At 37.1% G+C, this 21,287-nt stretch overlaps 1 protein-coding gene across 29 annotated transcripts in view; it reads left to right on the forward strand.

Moving 5' to 3' along the window:
- Ppip5k2 (diphosphoinositol pentakisphosphate kinase 2) overlaps nucleotides 1-21,287 on the forward strand; it is a 150,622-nt gene that overhangs the window by 112,441 nt on the left and 16,894 nt on the right. For 28 of the 29 annotated variants that reach the window (XM_048811499.1, XM_048811500.1, XM_048811515.1 and 25 more), the window contains one exon: nucleotides 18,110-18,612. The exons of the other annotated variant lie outside the window; for it this stretch is intronic. In XM_048811499.1, coding sequence (XP_048667456.1) covers nucleotides 18,110-18,261 — 152 coding nt within the window. In that variant the 3' untranslated portion in view covers nucleotides 18,262-18,612. Of the gene's footprint in view, nucleotides 1-18,109; nucleotides 18,613-21,287 lie in introns of those variants that run through there. 29 annotated transcript variants of the gene reach the window in all.

The following is a 21,287-nucleotide window of genomic DNA, read 5'->3' on the forward strand; positions in this document are numbered from 1 at the left end:
GAATTTGAAGCCTATGTGAAAATAATTCTGTGCCAGGTCATAGAAACATGTAAAAGAAAACCTTAAATAAGACACATATCTAATTGTATTAGTTGCTTTCTGTTGCTAGTTATGCAAATCCTGGTTCCATGTTTTTTTGGCCATATAAACATGGACAAGTTACTTGGCTCTTATAAGCCTCAGTTTTCTTACCTGCAAAATGCCACATGAATTTAACAAATTTTTGTTGACCCCCCCCCCACTACACTTCAGGCATTTGTTCTGGAATATGGGGGTAGAAAGGACAGAAATCCTTTCCTCCACGAGGATTCTAGTGAATAAGAGAGAACCTCTTCTCTCTTTGAAAATCAGATACAGGTTGTGCACCAGGATGTTGAAGTGACATTTTCTACCATCATTTTCTCATAATTCTTCAAGTATCTTTGCATTTTGTAATGTAATTTTCAATACCCCATGGATACAGCCCTTGCAAAGAGGGTGGTCAATGACAGCAAATCTTAGCTCATTACATACCTCAAACATGTAAGAGCATATGGATAGGTTGAAAGAAAGGATAGTTTTTATAGAGAATTTATTTAGAAAAAGTTTTGGGGGAATATATATCCCCACTGCAGCATAGGGCAGGTAATGCTCCTTCTCAGGCAAATGAGAAAGAGATTTTCAGGTGGTCATGGGAGGGCTTGACATGCATCCTCTAGTGTCTAAAGGGAGGGAAAAATCTGTACCTGAATGTCTGATTTTTCCAATCCTCCGCACACAGTCCTGTGAGCCAGGGAATCTGTTGGGTAAGTCTGTCATCTTGATTAAGGAAACAAAGTCAGGGGTGTTCATCTAGAGCAGCTCCAGGCACTGGTGGCCCTGATAGATGGTACATGCATGGATGATAGATGGTACATGCATGGATGCATGTTGCAGGCTGGGAGGGACTAGATTACTTCTGGTGTGATGATAGTGAACCAGTTCTGGCCACCAACACAAAAACGGGGTAATTCAAATGGCATCTTTCTGCAAGACTGTGGATTGTTTTCACCATGAATGCCATGCCTTTCAGTAAAGGCAGCTTTGTTCTAAGTAATGTTCTGCCAACTCTTCTTGGTGTTTATAGTAATATAGAGAGAAATAAAATATTTCACTAGTCAAAGAGGCTTGGGAAATGCTGCGCACTTTTTCCTCCCCACTGGGGCCTGCACATTACCATATTATAGAGTTTTCAAAATTACAAAGGTTATTTTTGCTAAACCCGGCATACTTACTGACATTATAGGTGGTCAGGACACCTTTTCTCTCAGCACACTTGTTAACATCTCTTTGACCAGTGTTCTGTGTGACACCATTCTGGAAAAGATAAGATTAAATCATTTTTCTTCTGAAAGCCCTTGTACAAAGAAACAAGTTGTTAATAAAAGAGTGTGGAGATTACCCCCCAGCCATGATCCTCTAAAGCTAGAGCAGGACTGCAGGGGACGCATCCACAGGGAGAGGTGGCTTTGGATGAGGTAATGAAGATCAAGAAAGGACTGAAGATGGCTCTAGCTGGAAGACTTGGAGGTCAAGAGGGAGTCTGGGTCTAATGAAGAAATGCAGTGTTTCATAATTCTGTATAAGACAAGATCTAGAAAAAAATATTTCATCTTAGGAGAGGCAACAAAATACTAGAGGTAAATGAAAATATTTTTGTCTAATAACTTGGGAGTAGTGAATTTTATCTATTTAATTAAAACTCCTTTAGCACTCACTGTGTGTCAGGCACTGTTCAGAGCATAACTATTAATTCATCAAATCCTCAGAATGACTCTATACAGTAGGTACTTTTCTCTTCCCCTTTCCATAGATGATGGAACTAAGACACAAGATATTTACTTACTTTTGAGCCAGAACTCAAGTCCAGGTTATCTGACTCCAGCATCAATTGATGCTCTATGCTGTCTTTGAAAATCCATAAAGTAGAACACACTGCTGGGTGTGATCCTGTATCATTCAATTGTTCAAACTCTAATCACAGTTATGAAGGAAAGACTTCCCTTCTTTTAGGTCCTCTGAAATGGGAGAATGTTCTCCACTTTATTCAAAACTGACTGACATTAGTGTTTGTCCTGTGACCTCTTGATATATGACCTTTCCTTTAAGCAAGATGAAGCTAAAATTGATGTGAGGGATACTGTTCCAGGTAAAACAACTCAGGTGATAAAACATGTTACCTCAGCAATGCTGCCTAAAGGACAAATGTACATTTTTCATGAAAAATTTTAGTTAGAAGGCCTTGATATCATTTTATGCACCATTTAATTAGATTTAGCTTGAGAAGTAGAGACAGAAAAGGTTTTATTTTTTTGAATCAGCTAATATTTGGGTGGAAAAATAATCTATGCACACTACAGAGAGTTTTGAATAACATCATAAATTTATAATTTAAAATAATAATGTATAATTCCTCTACCCAAAGATAATTACATTGATAAATTTACTTATGCTCTCTTTTGTAGGTCGAATATGTGTATGTGTGTTTAACATAATGAAGACCAAACTAAACACATTTTACATGTTATACTCTTTATTTAATATTATATTATGAATATTTTCTGAAAATATTATGTCCCTAACATTCTTGGTATAAGGTTAATGTTTATTCTGATGTTTGTCATCTTCTTTTAGGATTTTTACTTTTATGCTTTGGAGCCCTTCCCTTTGTTATCTTTCAGTAAAAGGAATATGCTTATTTTGTTTTTATCTTCTGCAATCATTTTTATGGTTTTCACTTCCTGGCTGAACTTAACAGGTGAACAAATAGGTTTCTAATTATGCAAGTTAAAATCAATCCAAACTGTCTTTTTTGACTCAGCCCACTTCAACAGATGCTTTTTATCTTTCTGTTTCCTCTTGTTTGTCTTCCTCCTCGTCTTGATCCTTGTTAACATGATTTGGGGGTTGTGTTAGTCAGCTTTTTGTCTCTGTAACCAAAATATTCAACAAGAGCAACTTAGAGGAGGAAAAGTTTATTTTGGCTCACAGTTTTAGAGGTCTTGGCCCATGGTTAGCTAAATACCTTGCTCGGGGCTTAAGATGAGGCAGAACATTGTAGAAAAGGAAACCCTCTCAGCTCATAGCAGCCAGGAAGCAGAGAAAGAGAGGAGCCATGGGCAAGATATAGCCCAAGGACATACAATAGGGACCTATTTCCTTCAACCTACCTGCCTATAGTTACCATCCAGTAGTTCATTCAGCTATCAATGGATTAATCCATTTGCTGATCAGAACCCTAATCATTGCCTTAAAACCCTCATCTCTAAACATTGGGGCATCAGGGATCATGTTTTCAGTACAAGAACTTTTCAGGAAACATTCCATATCCAAACTATAACTGGGTTGAAACTATTATTTAATCATATACATATACACACATGTATTCTCTTTTTTAAAAAATAAATTTAGTTGTAGATGAACACAATACCTTTATTTTATTTATTTTTATGTGGTTCTGAGGATTGAACCCAATCCTTCATACGTGCTAGGCAAGCGCTCTACCACTGAGCCATAACCCCAGCCCTATATTCTCTTTAAAGATAATCATATGTATATATACATATATATAGTCATATGTGTGTATATATATATATTTAATAAAGTCCCTTTAAAGATGATTTACCATTTTCAACAAATTTTATGACCATATTCATTCAGAAATAATTTCAAACATGCAGAATATTTTTAAAAGTACAAAGAAAAAATACTCTCATAACCTTTATCTAAATTTGACTACTCTTAACATTTTATCCCATTTACATTCTCTATCTATCTATCTATCTATCTACCCATCCCCTCTTCTCTGATCCATTTAATTAAAAATCATCAATGGATGCTATATCCAGGAGAAAGTGTAGATGAGAAATCCAAATTAAAACTGCACTGAGAGACCGTCTCACTCCAGTCAGAATGGCAATTATCAAGAATATAAGTAACAATAAATACTGGTGTGGATGTAGGGGGAAAGGTACACTCATACATTGCTGGTGAGATTGCAAATCAGTGCAACCATATGAAAAGCAGAAAACTTGGAATGGAACTACCATTTGACCTAATTATCCCACTTACTGGTTTATACCCAACAAACTTAAAATCAGCATACTACAGTGACACTGTTACATCAATGTTTATAGCAGCTCAGCACCACATAAACTATGGAATCAGCATAGTTGTCCTTCAACAGATGGATGTATAAAGAAAATGTGATACATTTACACAATGGAATGTTACACAACCATAAAGAAAAAAAATATGGATACTATCATGCTAAGTGAAATAAGCCAGTCCCAAAGAACCAAAGGCTAATTGTTCTCTCTGATATGAGGATGCTAAATCATAAGGGCGGGGCTAGATAAGATTAGAAGTACTTTGGTTTGGGGAATGAAGGAAAGGGAGGGGGAATGGGAATAGGAAAGTTAGCAGGATGAATTGGACGTTACTTTCCTGTACATATATATGAATACATGACCAATGTAATTCCACATCATGTACAACCAGAAGAACGGGAAGTTATACTCCTTAAATGCATAATATGTCAAAATATATTCTACTGTCATTTATAACTAATAAGAACAAACAAAGAAGTCAGTTTTAGGTAAGAATTATCATTATCTTCCTCATCACATTTGTCTATTTGTCATTACCATCCCAATAAGTGTTAGTCTTGCTCCCTCTCTCTTAAGCGCTCGCGCATGCGCGCGCACACACATACACACACACACACACACACACACATATACACCAGAAAATTCTTGGATCTGATTGCCTAAATATTGGGATTTCCTTGCTACCAACCTCTTTATACCATATCTGAAAATGCAAGCACCAAGGCTTTTTTATTTGACAAATTATTTACAAACTGTGCTTCCCTCCCTCCCTCTCTGCCTTCCTTCCGGCCTGCCTTCCCTCCCTCAACAGTTATTGGGCATTTACTATGTACTAGCACTAAATGATGTTGGAGATAGAAAAATGGAAAAAGTCATGGTCTCTGATCCGTGCCTTCCACAAGACCTAGAGAATGGGTGAGCTCAGTGCTTCAGCTAAGTATCCTGGGGGATAAGAGGTTTGAGGAAGCAAAGAAACTGGACCACAGAGCTACTGATGGCACATCACCAGGATATAAGGGTGAAGGAAATTACTAGTCCAGGATTTGTAGCAATGGAAGGCAAGAACAAAATGTGATTAAAGGTATACTGGGTTTAAAGAAAGGAAGAGTGAATGCATTCCGCTGTCATATATAAATAAAAAAAGAAAGAAAGGAAGGGTGATCAGCAACCTCTCCAGGAAGGTAACGATAGCTCTGCTCTCCTCTCGCTGTTTCTGTTTTGATCTATCTCTGTGCCCCTGCCCCCATGCATACACACCCCAGATTTGAATTATGGGCCAAACCTGAAGCTTGCTCTGTGTGATTTCAAGAATCAACTCTTATTGCCTGACCCAATGATGATTTAACACCACACAGAGATGCAAAGGTTTTCCTTTGCCTGGGACTCTGAAGTGGTTAAAAAGGTAGCATCCCTGAGGTGTTTATGTTACTGAAAAGCAAAAAGATTAGATTTATGAATTCTGGACAGATGAGTCATTAGGATGGGCTGAAGTTTCAAAAACAATCAATAAGGTAATTGTGTGAAATTATGATGCCTTATAAGGAGGTCACGGTTTTCCTGCTTGCTTATGGTACCTAACATGGTAACTTGTTGATTAAACTTGCTAACTTGTGGTGAGTGGAGGTACCACTTCCTTAAAAGTCTCTGTAAGAAGTTAAGAGGGGTTAATGCTGAGGGGTTCTCTGTAAGAGAACAGCTTATTCAAGTGAATACTTACAAAAGACTAGCCTGAAGGACTTGGGAACAACTTAGGGCTCTTGCCTTCAGTGTGGTCCAGGAATGAGCCAATAAGATCTCAATAATCCATTCAAACCTACCTTGGTAGGTGCAGTTTTTAAGTAAGCAGGGTTCTAATATCACACTGGTTTCTGTACCAGCAAGAATATTTCCCTTGAGAAGTATAACTGGATTTTCTACTTCAAATTCATCTCATGTGACTTGGACAGTGATTTTTTTTCCAGGGAATGGATCTTTTCAGTTGGACAAACTGTAGCATAGGATGAGAGGGAAAAGGAATTGTAAAGTCCTTTTTTAAATATTACCTTGTCCTCCTTAACTATGTACCCCTCAAAAAGAACTCAAGACCATTGTCATGTACAACAGAAGAAGAATTCAGTATTGTAAAAAGACTACCTTTTTCATGAAGGATGTACTGAATTTGAGATTTGTGAACACTGGGATCCATACATTATGTCCTTGTGAGTCTTCTATTTATCAATTCTGCTGCACACTTTGGGAGAATATTTGGCTTAAATTTTAAAAAAATTCTGTTAAAGAAGTTTAAGAAATGATAATCATCTTGTGGTGCATATTTACATATGTGTACTATTATTTAAATGATTATATGAAAGTCCTGTGATTTGATTGTCCTTTTGACTAAATTATAGTTTGAATTAAGAATTTAGTACATGCAAATTGTGCATCAACTAAGGCAGAATACTTCGGGAAGGGAATGTTAGAGCTATAATATGCCATTATGGGGACTTCGAAACGGCAACTGGAAACTCACATGAAGGCTTGTTTTAAAAATTTATTCTCCTACATCATTTTAGAAACATATCTAACCCTTGGCTATTAAAGCAATATTGAAAAATCAAGAAAACATCACATATATCTGTAGGTTTGGTTGGATATGCACTAGCTTAATATGTATAGAACTGTGTATCTCTTTATGCTGTCCTCAATTAGGTGGATGCAAACATAGATACAGCATATTACCAGTGTCAAGCTATTGATTTAATAAGCACTTACCTGTTAAAATGTACTCGGATCAATTTGTTGTCAGCTTTGGTTAGGTGACTACGCAGCTAACAATCCTGTGACTTTGGAAGTTTGCTTGTGATGAAACAAAGCACCCAAGGAAAGAACAGGAGAGGTGAATGCAAGAACTGAAGCTTGGTTCATTAAGGGTAGTTTCATGTCTGAGAAGGAATGCGTCCTCCACCGAGTGTAATCTTCATGGCTGCCTCCACCCATTTCTGATGTCAGTTTCTCCACAGGATGTGTGAACAAGGAGGTTCATTTCACATCCACTCTTGAGGCCTCAGCTTGGCAACTGCCTCTTCACTCTGCATCCCCTCACCACCCCAGTTCCACTGTAGCTTTCTATCATTTGAGGCTCCCATCTGTCCTCCATAGTAAGGGTGCCAGGCTGGACTCTTGTGAACTGGTGTACTAGGAAAATCCGGTACTTCATTACCATGAAGCTTAGATGCCCCAGAGCATGAGCAATCAATGCAGCTCTATGGGTGAAACAGTTTTCCCTGAAGATTTGGGAACTAAAGAAAGTTAATTACAACCACTTCCAAGAGATCACATGTAAGGGCATATGTCATTTCTCCCTTGTTCTTGAGCCTTCTCTTACTTTCCTTCCAAAATGTGACCCTCTCTTTTTTAGAAAAACTCTACCGTTGACCCCCACAGGGACTTGTCTTGCCCTAGTTTTGTACTCTTCCTCTGAAAGTGCAATCAATAAGATGAAATAATCTCCAACCATCTATATTTTCAACCTCTGAGTTGTTCAGTGTGGAACAACATGGAGGAAACATCAGCAGAAAAGTCAGTCCGGGGGACTTTGTTATCACAAATGTGGAGTATCCTAAGGTTTAAGGTATAGTCATGATTTTCCCCCTTCCCAGGAATAACTAAAGAAACACACACACACACACACACACACACAGCCATCTTAGACCACAAGAGTCTAAATCCATAGGCTATAACATTCCATTTATGACAAAAAGATGAGATACACTTGACATTGTTGTACAGAGCAGTAAGTTCCCTCTAGCTTACCTCAGTGGGTGCTTTGTTTTCTGAAACTGAATTTTTTTCTTTCAATAATTTTAGCTTGAGCCACCACTGTTGGCAGACACTGCAGATAGCTTATATTAATTCTGAAAGTAATCTGGAAAAAAAGAGATATTATTATCTCTTTTAGAGATGAGGAAACAGTGTTAAACCATTTGAACAAGGTCACATGGATAGAAATCTTATGCTTTCAAAATCCATGCTATCTCTACCCCCCTGCTATAGCGCCTCTGCCATGCGTCTGAGAGCCAGTGATCGGTCATTCCCAGCCCCACCGGGACTTCATGTCACAGGTGTGTCCAGGGCGGGCCTACTGGGGAGTCCACGGCACCAAGGCAACACACTCCAGGGACCCTTAGCCTGAGTTCAAATCCCAGCCCTGCCACTAGCCAGCTGCAGAGAGAGAGCCAGCCCTGACCAACTTACTGTGTAAGCCATCTCCCTGCCCCAGGTCACGTTGTATCTTGTAAAGAAATTTGATGACATAAGATGTCAAGCTGGGGCCTGGGATTTTAGCTCAGTGGTAGAGTGCCTGTTTTGCATGTGGAAGGCATGGGGTTCGATCCTCAGCACCACATAAAAATAAAAGTGTTATGTTCATCTACAGTTAAAAAAATATTTTTTTAAAAAAAGAAGATGTCAAGGCTGCTCAACTGACCTATACATGCAATAGTTCACAACAATAGGAACAAAAATTATTTTCATTACTTTTTTTTTTCAGGGAAAAGAATGAGTTTACAGAAGTGACTCTTCATAATTAAAAATGATTAAGCTTTTGGCTGTGTTTGGGAGGATCTAGAAGCTGTAATACTACAGTAGGTTAATGATTAAAAGGATAAAAAGCCACTACATGTACTTTTAGACTAGAAAGTTAACAAATTGACAAGACTGTTGGCAATAGGAATACCTTGAGTTTTGACTGAGAATTTAAACTGATATTAAATTAAAAAAAATTTTTTTGAATGGGCATCCATTTAACATAATCAATATTCAAGATTTATGAAAGACTATTTAGTAAAAAGTTTACGTCTTGCCTCTGTTCCCCAGTCATAGACTTTTCTTTCCTAACGAGATCCAGTGTTTTCCACTTATTAGGTATGATTCTAGAGTTAAGTTCTAAATGTGCATATGTATTGCTTTTACACTTCAGTTTAAAATAACATTTTATTTTGAGGTAAATGTACAACCACAATCAATTATAGGAAAAAATAGATCCCCTATACTCTTTATCCAGTTTTGCCCAATGATAATTCATATTATAGTGCTATATAATTTTATTTCATAGTACAGTATCAAAACTATAATACCCACCAGAATATTGATCTTGATGCAGCCAGGACACAAAAATATGTACATTAATCACAAATTTGCCATATAGTGCCCTTTTGTACTTGTGTCCCATCCCCATTTTCTGCTTCATTCCTGACAACCAACTATCTGTTCTCCATTTCTAATATTTTGTCATTTTCCAGAATGACAAATGGAAATAGAATCATGCAATTCATAGTCTTTTAAAATTAGTCTTTTTCTGTCAGCAAAAGCCACTGGAGATTCATCCAGATTGTTGCAATATGAGTAGTTTGTTCCCTTTTATTGCTGAACAGTATGCCACCATATAGATGCACTACAGTTCAGCTCTTCACCTAATGAAGGACATCTGTTCATTTCTAGCTTGGAGTCATTATGAGTAAAGTTAGATGTTCTAAGCATTCATGTACAAATTTATGAATAAATATACATTTTTGTTTCAAATAAATGCTTAGAAGGGTAAGAACTGCTGGGTCTTATGTGATTATATGTTTAATTATTTTCAAATTCATTTTCCAGATTGTTTTTCCAAAGTGCTTCCCAGTGACTGTACAATTTTACATTCTAACTGGTAAAGTACAGGTGATTTAGTTCCTCTATGTCCTCATCTGCATTTGGTGTTGTCACTGTGAGAGTCAGTGGTGATATTTTGTGGTTTTACCTTTCAGTTCTCTAGTGGTTAATGTTCTTGAACATCTTTTTGTATGCGTATTTGCCACCTATATGATCTTACTAGTGAAATGACTCTACTATCTTTTGCACATTTTTGGAGTATTTGACTTCTTTACTGTTGAATTTTATGACCTGTATTATATATTCTAAGTACTTGTCCTTTCTTAGATATGTGGTCTGCAAATATTTTTGCCTAGTTTTTAGTTTGTCTGTTTATCCTTTTGACAAAGTCTAAGTAGAGCAAAGGATTTTAATATTAACAAAGTCCAATTTATCAATTTTTCCTTTAATGAATAATTTTTTTCATGTTAAACCCATGAATGTTTGCCTAGCCTCGGATTCCAAATGTCTTATGCTTGTATTCCAAATGTTTTATAAGCTTTACATTTTATATTGAAGTCTGATTCACTTGAGGTAATTTTTGTATACAGTGTAATTTCTAAGGTAATTTTAAGGTAATCTTTGTGTAAGACCTAAGTTGGTTTTTTAATTATTTTTTCATTATTTATTTATTTTGCAATTTGTTGAAATGTCTGTCTTTCTCTGTTTGTTGCTTTGGCATCTATGTCAAAAATCAGTTTGTTGTATTTCTGTTAGTTTATTTGGTTGTGTCTACCCTTCCATTAATACTACACAGCCTTGATTATGATAGTTACGTAAGTTTTAAAATGCAGTCTACCTATTCCTCCACTTTCTTTTTCTTTGCCAAGATCATTGTGGCCACCACGTAGATTATGAAACTGACATTTTTACTAATTCAGCCTTCCAATTCACAAATATCTCTAAGTTTAGTTAGATTTTTTTTTTACATTTCTTTTATCAGTTTTTTTTCTTTGTAGTTTTCAGCACCCAAGTCTTTCATACCTTTGGTTGCATTTAGACCTAGGTTATTTGCCATTTGAAGTGATTGGAAATTATAAGTTATACTGTAATTTTTATTTTGGTCTTCACATATTCATTGCTAGTACATAACTAGATTCTTATACATTCACCTTGTATCTTATAACTTTGCTGAATTTACTTTTTAGAGTGCATTTTTCTTTTTGGTTCTGTTTTTAGATTCCTTGGGGTTTTTATATAGATAATATGTCATCTACAAATTGAGGCACTTCTGTTTCTTCCATTTTGTTTTCTTGCTTTACTGTACTAACTAGATCTTTCAATACTGTGTTGACTGAGAGTGAGAACAACTTTGTTGATATTAATTCCTCGTTAAACATATGGAAAAATTCTCCAAAGAGATCATCTTGGCCCAGAGATGGCTTTACTTGAAATGTTTTAAATTATAATTTTAATTTCCTTAAGAGGTATAGGACTATTCATATTACCTTTTTCATATTGGTGAGTTGTGACAGTTCGTACTTTTCAAGGAATTGGTTAATTTCATCTAAGTTCTGAAATCTCTGAATGCAAAGTTTCATATATTTTCTTATTATTCTTCTAATATCTGTAGGGTCTGTATTTATATCCTCTGATGTGTTCCCATTATTGGTTTATTGGGTCGTTCCCATTTTGGTCTTCTCTCTCTTTTAGTAACTCTTGCTAGAGGTTTAACAATTTTATTGATCCTTTCAGGGAAACAGATTTTTGTTTCATTCACTTTCTCTTTCATTTTTTTCAATTTCACTGATTTCTGTTAGCATTTTGATTATGTCCTTTCTACTTGTTTTCCTTTGAGTTTATTTTCCTTTTTTTAAATATTCTTGGTATGAGAGCATAGATTATTGATCTGAGTTTTTCTTCCTGTAATTAATGCATTCATTTAGTGCTATAAATTTCCCTCTCTGCCCTGCTTTACATGTGTCCCACACATTCTGTATTTTCTATTTTCATTTTCACTCAGTTGAATGAATTCTTTTCTTCCTTTTGAGTCTCCTTCTTTTATCCAGGTGTTATTTAGAAAGGTGATGTTTTGCTTCAAGTACTTGGATGTTTTCTTGTTTCCTTTCTGTTATTGACTTTCATCTTGATTCATTGGATTAAAGAAAATGCTCTGCATAACTTCAATTCTTTTACATTTGTTGAAGTTTGTTTTATGAACCAGGATACACCTTCATAGATATTCAATGGGCACTTGAAAAGATTTTGCATTTTTCTATTCTTGTGTAATGTTCCATAGATGCCAATTTATTCTTGCTGGTTGATGGTATTATTGATTCTTTCTGATTTAGTGTCTTATTGTTCTATCAAATGTTATTTGTGTTTTTAACTATAATTGTATATTTGCCTATCTCTCTTTTTAGTTCTATTAGTTTTGAGTCCATATCTTTTAGCTCTGTTGTTTGATGTCTATACATTGGGTTTTGGGATGTATTGACAACTTTATCATTATGTAATGTCCCTCTCTGTGTCTGGTAATTTTATTTGCTAAGAAGAATACTTTATCTGATGTCAGTGTAGCTATTCTTGCTTTGTTTCCAATAATATTTATATCTTTTTTCTGTCCTTTTACTTTCAACCTGCCTGCCTATATCTATGTTATTATATTCAAAATTATGTTCCTGTAGATACAGTTTAATGACTTTTAATTCCACTCTGCCAATCTTTTCTTACTGTGTACTTGGCTATTTATATTCAATGTAAATTTATTTGTGTATGTGTGTGTGTGTGTGTTCTGTAGATCAAACTATGGCCTCACATATGCAAGGCAAGCACTCTCACACTGAGCTACACTCCCTGTCTAAGGTAAGCATTGATATCATAGGCTTCAACATGTTGTTTTATTTTTTGTTTCCTCTTTGTTCTCTTTTCCTTTCTTGCATTCCCATGTATATTGAGCATTAATTTTAGAGTTCTGTTTTTATGAATCTATAACATGTTTTGACTGTACCTCTTTGTGGAGATTTTAAGTGGTTGGTTTAGGTATTACACTATTCATACACAATTTATTACTGTTTGCTGGTGCTGTCATATTGTCAGTTCAAGTTTGAAAGTTTTCTTCCTCCTTTACCCTCCACTACTTGTAACTATCTTAAGTATATCCTCTATATACATTAGAATCACATTAGACAGTGTTATAATATTAGCTTACTCCATCAAATATCAAGAGTAAAAGGAACTTCTATCGTACTTACCATACTTATTCTTTCTTCATTTATGGTGTACCAAATTTCCTTCTTTTATTGTCTCCCTTCTGTTTAAAACTTTCTTTAATCTTTTGTTTAGGGTTGGTCTGAAATTGACAAATTCTTTTAGTTCTTCTTAACTTGCAAATATCTTGTTTTTTCCTTTCAGTTCTGAAATATATTTTAGCTGGTATAGGATTCTGAGATAATAGTTTCTTTTTTTTCTTTCAGCAAATTATTTGTGGCCTGCATGGCTTCTGATAAAACATCTGCTATCATCTGAGTTATTTTTCTCTGCTTTAGTCAGTTTTTCACTGCTATGACCAAAAGATCCAACAAGAACAATTTTAAGGATAAAAAGTTTATTTGGAGCTCACAGTTTCAGAGGTCTCAGTCCATAAGTGGCTGACATTTTGTGGGGCATGAGGTGAGGCAGAAATGTGTAGCAGAGGAAAGCAGCTGGGAATATGGCTTTCAGGAAGCACAGAGAGAGTAGTAGTAGTGTGTAGCTCTACTCACAGGAACAAAATATAGATCCCAAAGGCACACCCCCAACCCCAATGATCTACATTCTCCAGCCACACCCTACTTGCCTTCAGTTATCACCCAGTTAATCCCTATTGGGGATTAATGCACTGATTAGGTTAAGCTTCTCACAACCCAATCATTTCACTTCTAAACTTTCCTGCATTGTCTCACACATGAGCTTTTGGGGGACACCTCATATCTGAACCATAATGTTACAGATGAACTATAATATTTCTCCTGCTGCTTTTAGGATTGCTTTGTCATAAATGTGTGTACAATGTGTTTTAGTGAGTATTTTGGGAAGATTTTCCTCTTTAGTATTATTTTTCAGCTCTTGACCTTTTGGCTTGCCTTTTGCCAAATTTGGAAAGAGTTCGACATTTATTAACAGTAAGTTCTCAACACTGTCATCTTTCTCCTCTCCTCCAAGACTCTAATGACATCAATGATACACCTTTTTCATAGTCCTACAGATTCCCAAGAATCCACTTGTTTATTTATTTTCTTAGCCTAATATTCCTCCGTTATTTAGGTTGGATAATTTCTACTTCCTTATGGTACTTCCTGAAATAATTACTTCCCAAATTATTTCCTTTGTCATCTTCATTATGATTTAGGGCTCATCCATTGCATTTTTTAGTTCACTACTGTATTTTTCAGTTCTAAAATTTTCTTTTCATTTCTCATTATATTTTCTATTTCTTTGCTGAGACTTCTTTTCTTTTCTTTTTTTTTTTTTAGGGCGGGGGTGGGCAGGGCAGCAGTACTGGAGCTTGAACCAAGGTACTTTACTTTACCACTGAGCTAAATCCCCAGCCCTTTTTATTTTTTATTTTGAGGCAGTTTGGGTGAGTTGCTTAGGCTGACCTTGAATTTACAAATTCTATTGCTTCAGCCTCCTGAGTCACTGGGATTATAGGCATGCCCTATTATGCTTGACTTTTGGCTGGGACTTTCTATTTCTTCTATTAATCTTTCTATTTTTAAAGTGGTGAAGGTGTGTTACTCCTAGATTTAATCATTTCTCATACCTCAACCTAGGAATGCACCATTGCATCTTGCTTCATTTTCTATGTTTCAAACATTCTTATAATAGCTTATTAAAGCATTTTTATTGTAATTGCTTAAAAATTTTTGTGAGATAATTATGAAATCTGTGTCCCCTCAATGCAGGCACTGCATCTATAGATTGTCTTTTTTCATAAGTTGAGATTGTTCTGATTTTAATGAATGATCTTTAACTTGAAAATTTTGTGAGATGTTGGGTTTTATTTAAGCTTCTGACCTCAGCACTTCTCTGGGCACCTCTGGCAGGACAAGGGAAAGTGCAGGTGGTAATAAATGTCCAGGTTCTCCACTCAACCTTTGTTGGTACCAGAATGAGTGGACTCCTCATCACTTCTGGGGAGGTGGGTTAGGCAGGAATCTGGCTCTCCAACAAACCTCTGTTGATGCAACCTGCATGGAAAACGTTAGGATTGCTTTGTTTCTGCTCCTCAAGGTGTTTTCACTAATATCATTCGACCTCCTCTGACTCTACCGGACTAGGAAGTGGAAAGAATTCCTTGTGCCACTAGATGGAATGGAAACATAGACTTCCCAGGGGCTCCCACTAACACCACAAAGGAGAGAAATTTATTTTTACTTCTCAGTTAACCTTCTCTGACACCAGTGAGGTTTTGGTGTTGAAATGCCCACAGCATAGCAAAGGTGAAAGTTCATGCTTTCCACTTGGTTTCTACTGGGCCACATTTTTTAAAGTTAATTAATCAATTGAAAAAAAATTGTGTGTTTTACTGGAATAAAGCTAAAAGTTTCTGTCTTTGTGGTCTTCCCCTTTCCTTGTCCTTTGGCTAAAGAGTGTAAGATTTTGTTAGACTTTTTTTCTTTTCTAGCTTCATTCATTGTTATTTTTGCTATCTTCTCTGACATCAATTCTGTGATACATGAGGCAAAAAGAAAATCCAGTGATTTCACAATTGTAACCATTTTAAAGGGAGATGTTACAAAAAACCTCTAGTTGGTTTGTCATTATCTGTATTCCTTTCAGTCTTCTTACATTTGTTTTATATGAAACATCCGGGATTTTGCATTGTATTTTGTGGGAAGAACAGGGAGAAGTATATCTACTCCATCTTCCCAGGAGAAGTCTCATTTCATTTTAACACAGAGAAGAGCACATTTTTTTCCATAACATTTTTCCCCACAATCATGTAGTATAAAACCCATTGTTTTATACATTATTTTTATTTACTTTTCTATTTTGGAGGTTACTTCATATTAGTTTACATAGACCAGTGTTTGGGGCACATCTTGACTATGAACAATTAATATTGATAAACTTTGTTAATTTCACTTACTTCCATGATGAAAATATTGTGATTTGAAAGAGTTATGTGATTCTCAGGCCCCACGGAGGGAAACTCCCGAAATTTCTCTTCAAACAATCATGGAGCTTAATTTTGCAAGTTTGCATGTCAGTTATTTGGAGTCTTGGGCCTCATTTTCCCATATAAGCACATCTTCAGAAAATCAAAGAAAGAATCATAGAATATTATGACACTAAATTATGATTGTATAATTACTTATCTGCCTTATTTACTTGACCTTCAATTCCTCAAGGGCACTGTTTCGTCTTCTCTTTGTGTTCTCAGTTACCTACACAGGTCTGGCACATGGTATGCTTCAATAAGTCAGAACTGGAAGGGATTCTGAAGATGTTCTGGTGCTCTCTTTTGTTAAAAGGAAGACTTTTCCTCACCCCTAATGTTTTCATCTTCATGGAAGTAGATCTACTAGTAATTATATCTCTGGTCTATCTCTACCACCTCATTCTATCCCTCCCAAGGAAAGAAGTAATCTCACTGGAGAACTAAATTGGGCATGCTCTCCTTAGCTGCTGTCCTTGCCTTCTTGGGGATGAAGCACCTACATGGATGTCAGTGTTCCTCAATTCCTGAATCATGATGTGAGGAGGCCTGCCTGATCAAAAGTTGCCTATAAGTTTTTTTTTTTTTTTTTTTTAAAGTGGGGCCACTGTAATTTTACACTAAACTATGTCCCCCAGTTTTACAGAAACAATTGGCTACATCTATATGCCTTTTCCTTATTTATCTGTTTATTTGGAATGAGGCAGGGAATATGGGTGCTATTTATTAGTCCCTCTTGAGAGCCTGTGTCTCATCTCTTAATTGCAGATGAAGGAACTGAGGCCAAGAGAAGTAAAGTTTAACTTAGCAAAATTAAGGTGATAATTTTTGAGTACTTATTATTTGCCAGTGTAAGTATTCAGAGAGACTCATATACAAACACAACTCAGAGATGTTTCTTAAGAAGTTTATAATTTAGTGACCAACCCCAGGTCCCACAGCAAGCTGCTGTCAAAGCTGAAACCCAGAAGACATTTACATAATTTATACTATCTTATGACATTTACTTTCAAATTTATTCTTGTTCCTTTTCTGCCTCTATTTTCCCTATTTTTATAATATAATTAAAAGTCAAATAGAACTTTCCAGGCAAATTAGGGAACTCTAATTATACTTTGCTCTATGAAAAAAATATTTTGGAAGTTACACAATTTAATTCTCTGATCTACCTTGCTACTCTGTACACAGGAGGGACCTTTGACCCTCATCTGGAGTATGCTTATAACCTTGCTTTTGGAGGTGGGTGGGGAGACTAAAGAGACGGGGAGCCCTGTTCATAGTGTTTGCCAATTTCCATAGTGTAAATACACCCTCCATAACTGATTTAAGAACCAGCTTGCAACATTCCTGAAAATTTAGCAATCAATTCTCCTGACTCAGATAAAAGCTGGCTCTAGCAGCGTTACTGCAGGATCTTCTTCCCCTTATTTCTATTAAAACAAACTAAAATTTAATGAGCGTCTATTATATGTCAGTCTCTGGGCTTACTTTGGGGGTTAGACATAGTTCATGTCCAAAGGGAACACAGAGTCCAGAGGGAGAGACAGTCTGTTTCAGCACTCTGTGGAAAGTGTTAGATGAAGAAAGGACAAACGTTGATAGTAATCAAGAATCAAATCACTCTTCCCAGAAGTTGTGACATCTACACTGAAAGCAGGGGAATGGGTAGAAATGAGTTGGACTCAGAGGCAGGAATGAAGAATGTTCTATAATTAGGGAACAACTGTGTACAGGCTCAAGTGATAAACAAGAGGGATGTGAATGTTGAGTTACATGTGGTCTAAAGTGAGCTGAAGAGCAGTACGCATCTCCTTCCTGAAGTTCTCTTTTGTTAGAAGAAAGACTTTTCCTTACCCCTAAAGTTTTCATCTTCATGGAAGTAGATCCACTAGTAATTGTATCTGGTCTATGTCTATCATCTCATTCACATTTCCAACCTCCGGCTGGACACCTCCGCATGGATATGCTGCTGTCCCCAAATCTGGTTCACACAGTACCCACTGTCTCATACTTCTAGGGTTGGATAATATGATGAGACATTGATATTTGATTTTTTTTTTTTCAATTTTGTACTTACCCTTATGTTTGTTGCATCAGGAGAGATGTGTGACAGGGCATAGAGGAGTTGCCTAACAGAATATTTATTCTTTTGTCTTCTTTTTATTGCCAACAGTCTATGGCCTAGAGAGAGGAAAGAGTTTGCTGGCAAAGGAAGAGTGTCTGGAAAAGACAAAAGGAAGAGAAAACCTTTCCCTAAGAAGAGATCCTTCTGTATCTGGACAGAAGAGGCAGAGATCAGCATGTCACATGAGCCCTTCAGTATGAATGACTGAAGATGTGTGAGGCTTAGCAGAAAGGTATCAGACCTCCAATATTTCTCTGGCCTCAAGAAGTGCTGGAGCTAGGAAGAGCTGAAAAGAAAAACCAGATTTGTATGGCAGACCCATCCTGTCTATGCAGCATGTGGCCATAGTTCTAAGAGAATATGAAAGAAACCTCTGGTGGACAGATGAGTAAAAGGCAAAGGGCCTTCCCCCACTCCCTATCACCACCACCCATTCATAGCACGGAATGGTATATGCCCTTGGAACTTTGTCTCTACCCAAGGGAGTGGAGGAAATCCGGAAGAAAGATTAAAGCCTTGAAAGTGAAATAAAAGGATATGCTGAAACTTGGCACATTCACATTCTGTGTTTTACCCTGTTTTTGGTGTCTTGGTGGGCAGACTCCTGCATCCTGTTTCCCTAGTTCTTATGGCAGCTGCTTACGGGTTTGGCCAATGGAAGATACTGGCAGGGAATCAGAAGGCGGAGAAGAGAATTTGTGGTACATTTTCTCCTTCCCCTGCCATAGATGCTGCTTTGGCAGTGACTGTGTCTCCTCTGTGCAGCAGTTCCCACTAGCTGGCCACACTGCCTGGCCCCAGGGCTCCAGTAACCCTGCCTCCTCTCTTATTTCCCTAGCTAGGGGCTGTGGTTACTAATTTCTGGATTACTACACTATCCCCATGTTTAGTTTCTGAGATCTTCCATCCCCCTGTTACCAAATCCTTGCTTTCAGTTATCCCTGTTTGTAGATATTCGAAGTGGTCTCTATTTTCTTGGTTAGACTCTGTTTGAAACAGGTTGACTCTTAGAAAAGGGGATGTGGTATTTCTTGCACACCTGTCTTGGTAGTTTCTGTTTTATATCACTATGTCTGTATCAAGTTCATCTATCCTATTCTCTCAAGCTGGTTTTATTGCTAGGTGAAACTGTTTACATCAATGTATAATCATTCCCAGACAACTGACATTTTAAAGTGATTTTTTTTGAAGAGGATGACTTGAGGCAAAGATAAAACTATATAAGGGGCATTTGAGATGGAGCATGTGAACTCTCAGGTTCAGAAGCTGTTCAGATCACAGGTTCCCTTCTATATTTGGGCCTGATCTTTTCTAGTGTGTCATTTTTTTTCTTTATAGATTGACTAGGTCTTCATAGAACAAAAAAGAATTCTGGGAAGGACTTCTGCATTATTCCCATCCCACAAATCCCCCTCAGCCACAGTCCTTGCAGCTCAAACCCCATCTACTTAAGATAGTACTCAGTCACAGTCTTTAGGTGGCACAGACATACCCCTGATGAGGCCACACATAAAGCTATTATCAGCCATTATTGCCTGGTGAATTGGTTTATTAGGTATTCTTTGTAACACTCAACAACTGACCCAAGTTTTGATTGGGTGAAGAGTCAGGGCTGGGATGGAAGCACAGAGTACCACCCAGAAAGGGAGGCAATTTGGAGATAATGTCCTTTCAGGAGGACTAGCTGTGAGCCTAATAAACTAAGTGGCAAGTCAGAACTTTATTGCTTTTGGCCAAAGAACATTGCCAAACTTTCAGAACAAAGGGCAAGTACAAGGCATTTTTTCCTGAAAAGTTTATATGATTTCAGATAGGAAAAAAATGAAATTAAGTTTCTGAAAATAAAATATACAATGTTTTGGAGTTGATTTTATGGGAATGATCACCAGAACAATAAACTATTGTGTCAAACAGTTTAAAACCTGAAATAACTTTCAGTGTGTTAAGGTACTGATGGAAAGGAAAAGTCCACTCAGACTATGTTGTGCTCTGTTTTATATTTGAGATATTATGTGTGTGTTGGAAAACAATAACCTATGTTTCCAAATTTGATTTGAGAACATTCATGAAAACATTCTCTTACCTCTACTTTCCCATGCTTACTTTAGGTCACACAAAAAGCCCTACTACAAAATGTCTTCTATCTGAACAGCCTACTGGTGAAACTGGTGTGTTTATATTTATTAACCTTTGTATTATCATGGACATTATATATAGATTCTGAAACAAGTGCTCTTTGAATTTGTATAAATGTACACCAAAATTTTATTTGTTTTAATCTTCAGATAAAGCATTATTGCTATTTTTTAAACAACGAACTCTTGGTTTGAGATTGTGACTGGTACCTAAGTTTACAACATTTATAAATTCTGGGGTCCACACTCTGAATTCACATCAGGTCAGCTACTTATTAGGTATGTGACTTCTAGGAAGTGACATAAATTCTCTGCATCTTTAAAATGTGTTTCCGAATTGTTGAGAGATGTAAACTTGGAAGTGCATTTAAAAAGACCTGGCCTATAGTGAGCTCTAAATAAATGGCAGTAAATATTCTTATCACTGAACTGAATCAGTCTGGCAGAGGTATGCATAAAGATAATCTTGATCAAGAAAATAATTTCTTACAAGAATGGAAAAGATCAAGTCTCCAGATTCAAAAATAGTTACGCCAATCAGAATATGAACTTTACCCCCATCCCCAACACACACACACACACATTTAATGGATATTTAATAGTTTTTAAAGATGACATATAACTTCATGGTCTTCCAGTCTTTTCTATTTCTGTTCAGTGTTGAGCCTTTAGCAGAGACTAGCGAACGACAAATTTGAGCACATCACTTAACTGGAGAAGGTTCTGCGTTCTCAGGCCTCTAAGTTGAAACTCTCCAGTTGAAAGTAGTGTTTGGACTGAGGAGGGGGTGTTACCGCTCCTCTTTCCCTCTCTACTCAGTAACGCCCCCCTTCTCCGCCCCCACCAACTTCTTTAGGCCTCTTAGCGCGTTTCTCTCCCGCCCGCCCAGCCTTCTGGTGTCTGGGCTGGGTGCAGGAGGCGGGCTCAGCGCTGACAGGCTGTGCCTCTGCCGCCAGAGGGAGGAGGCGGGAAGGCGGGCGGCGGAGGCGGAGGCGGAGGAGGAGGCGGGGACTACGCCGGGCGGTAGCTGGCGCCGAGCGCGGTGGGAGAGGAGAGGGTACCCGGCTGGCTTGGCTGGCGGCCTCTGCCCG

This window comes from Marmota marmota, unplaced genomic scaffold, assembly GCF_001458135.2.
Source record: "Marmota marmota marmota unplaced genomic scaffold, marMar, whole genome shotgun sequence".
Classification (NCBI taxonomy): domain Eukaryota; kingdom Metazoa; phylum Chordata; class Mammalia; order Rodentia; family Sciuridae; genus Marmota; species Marmota marmota.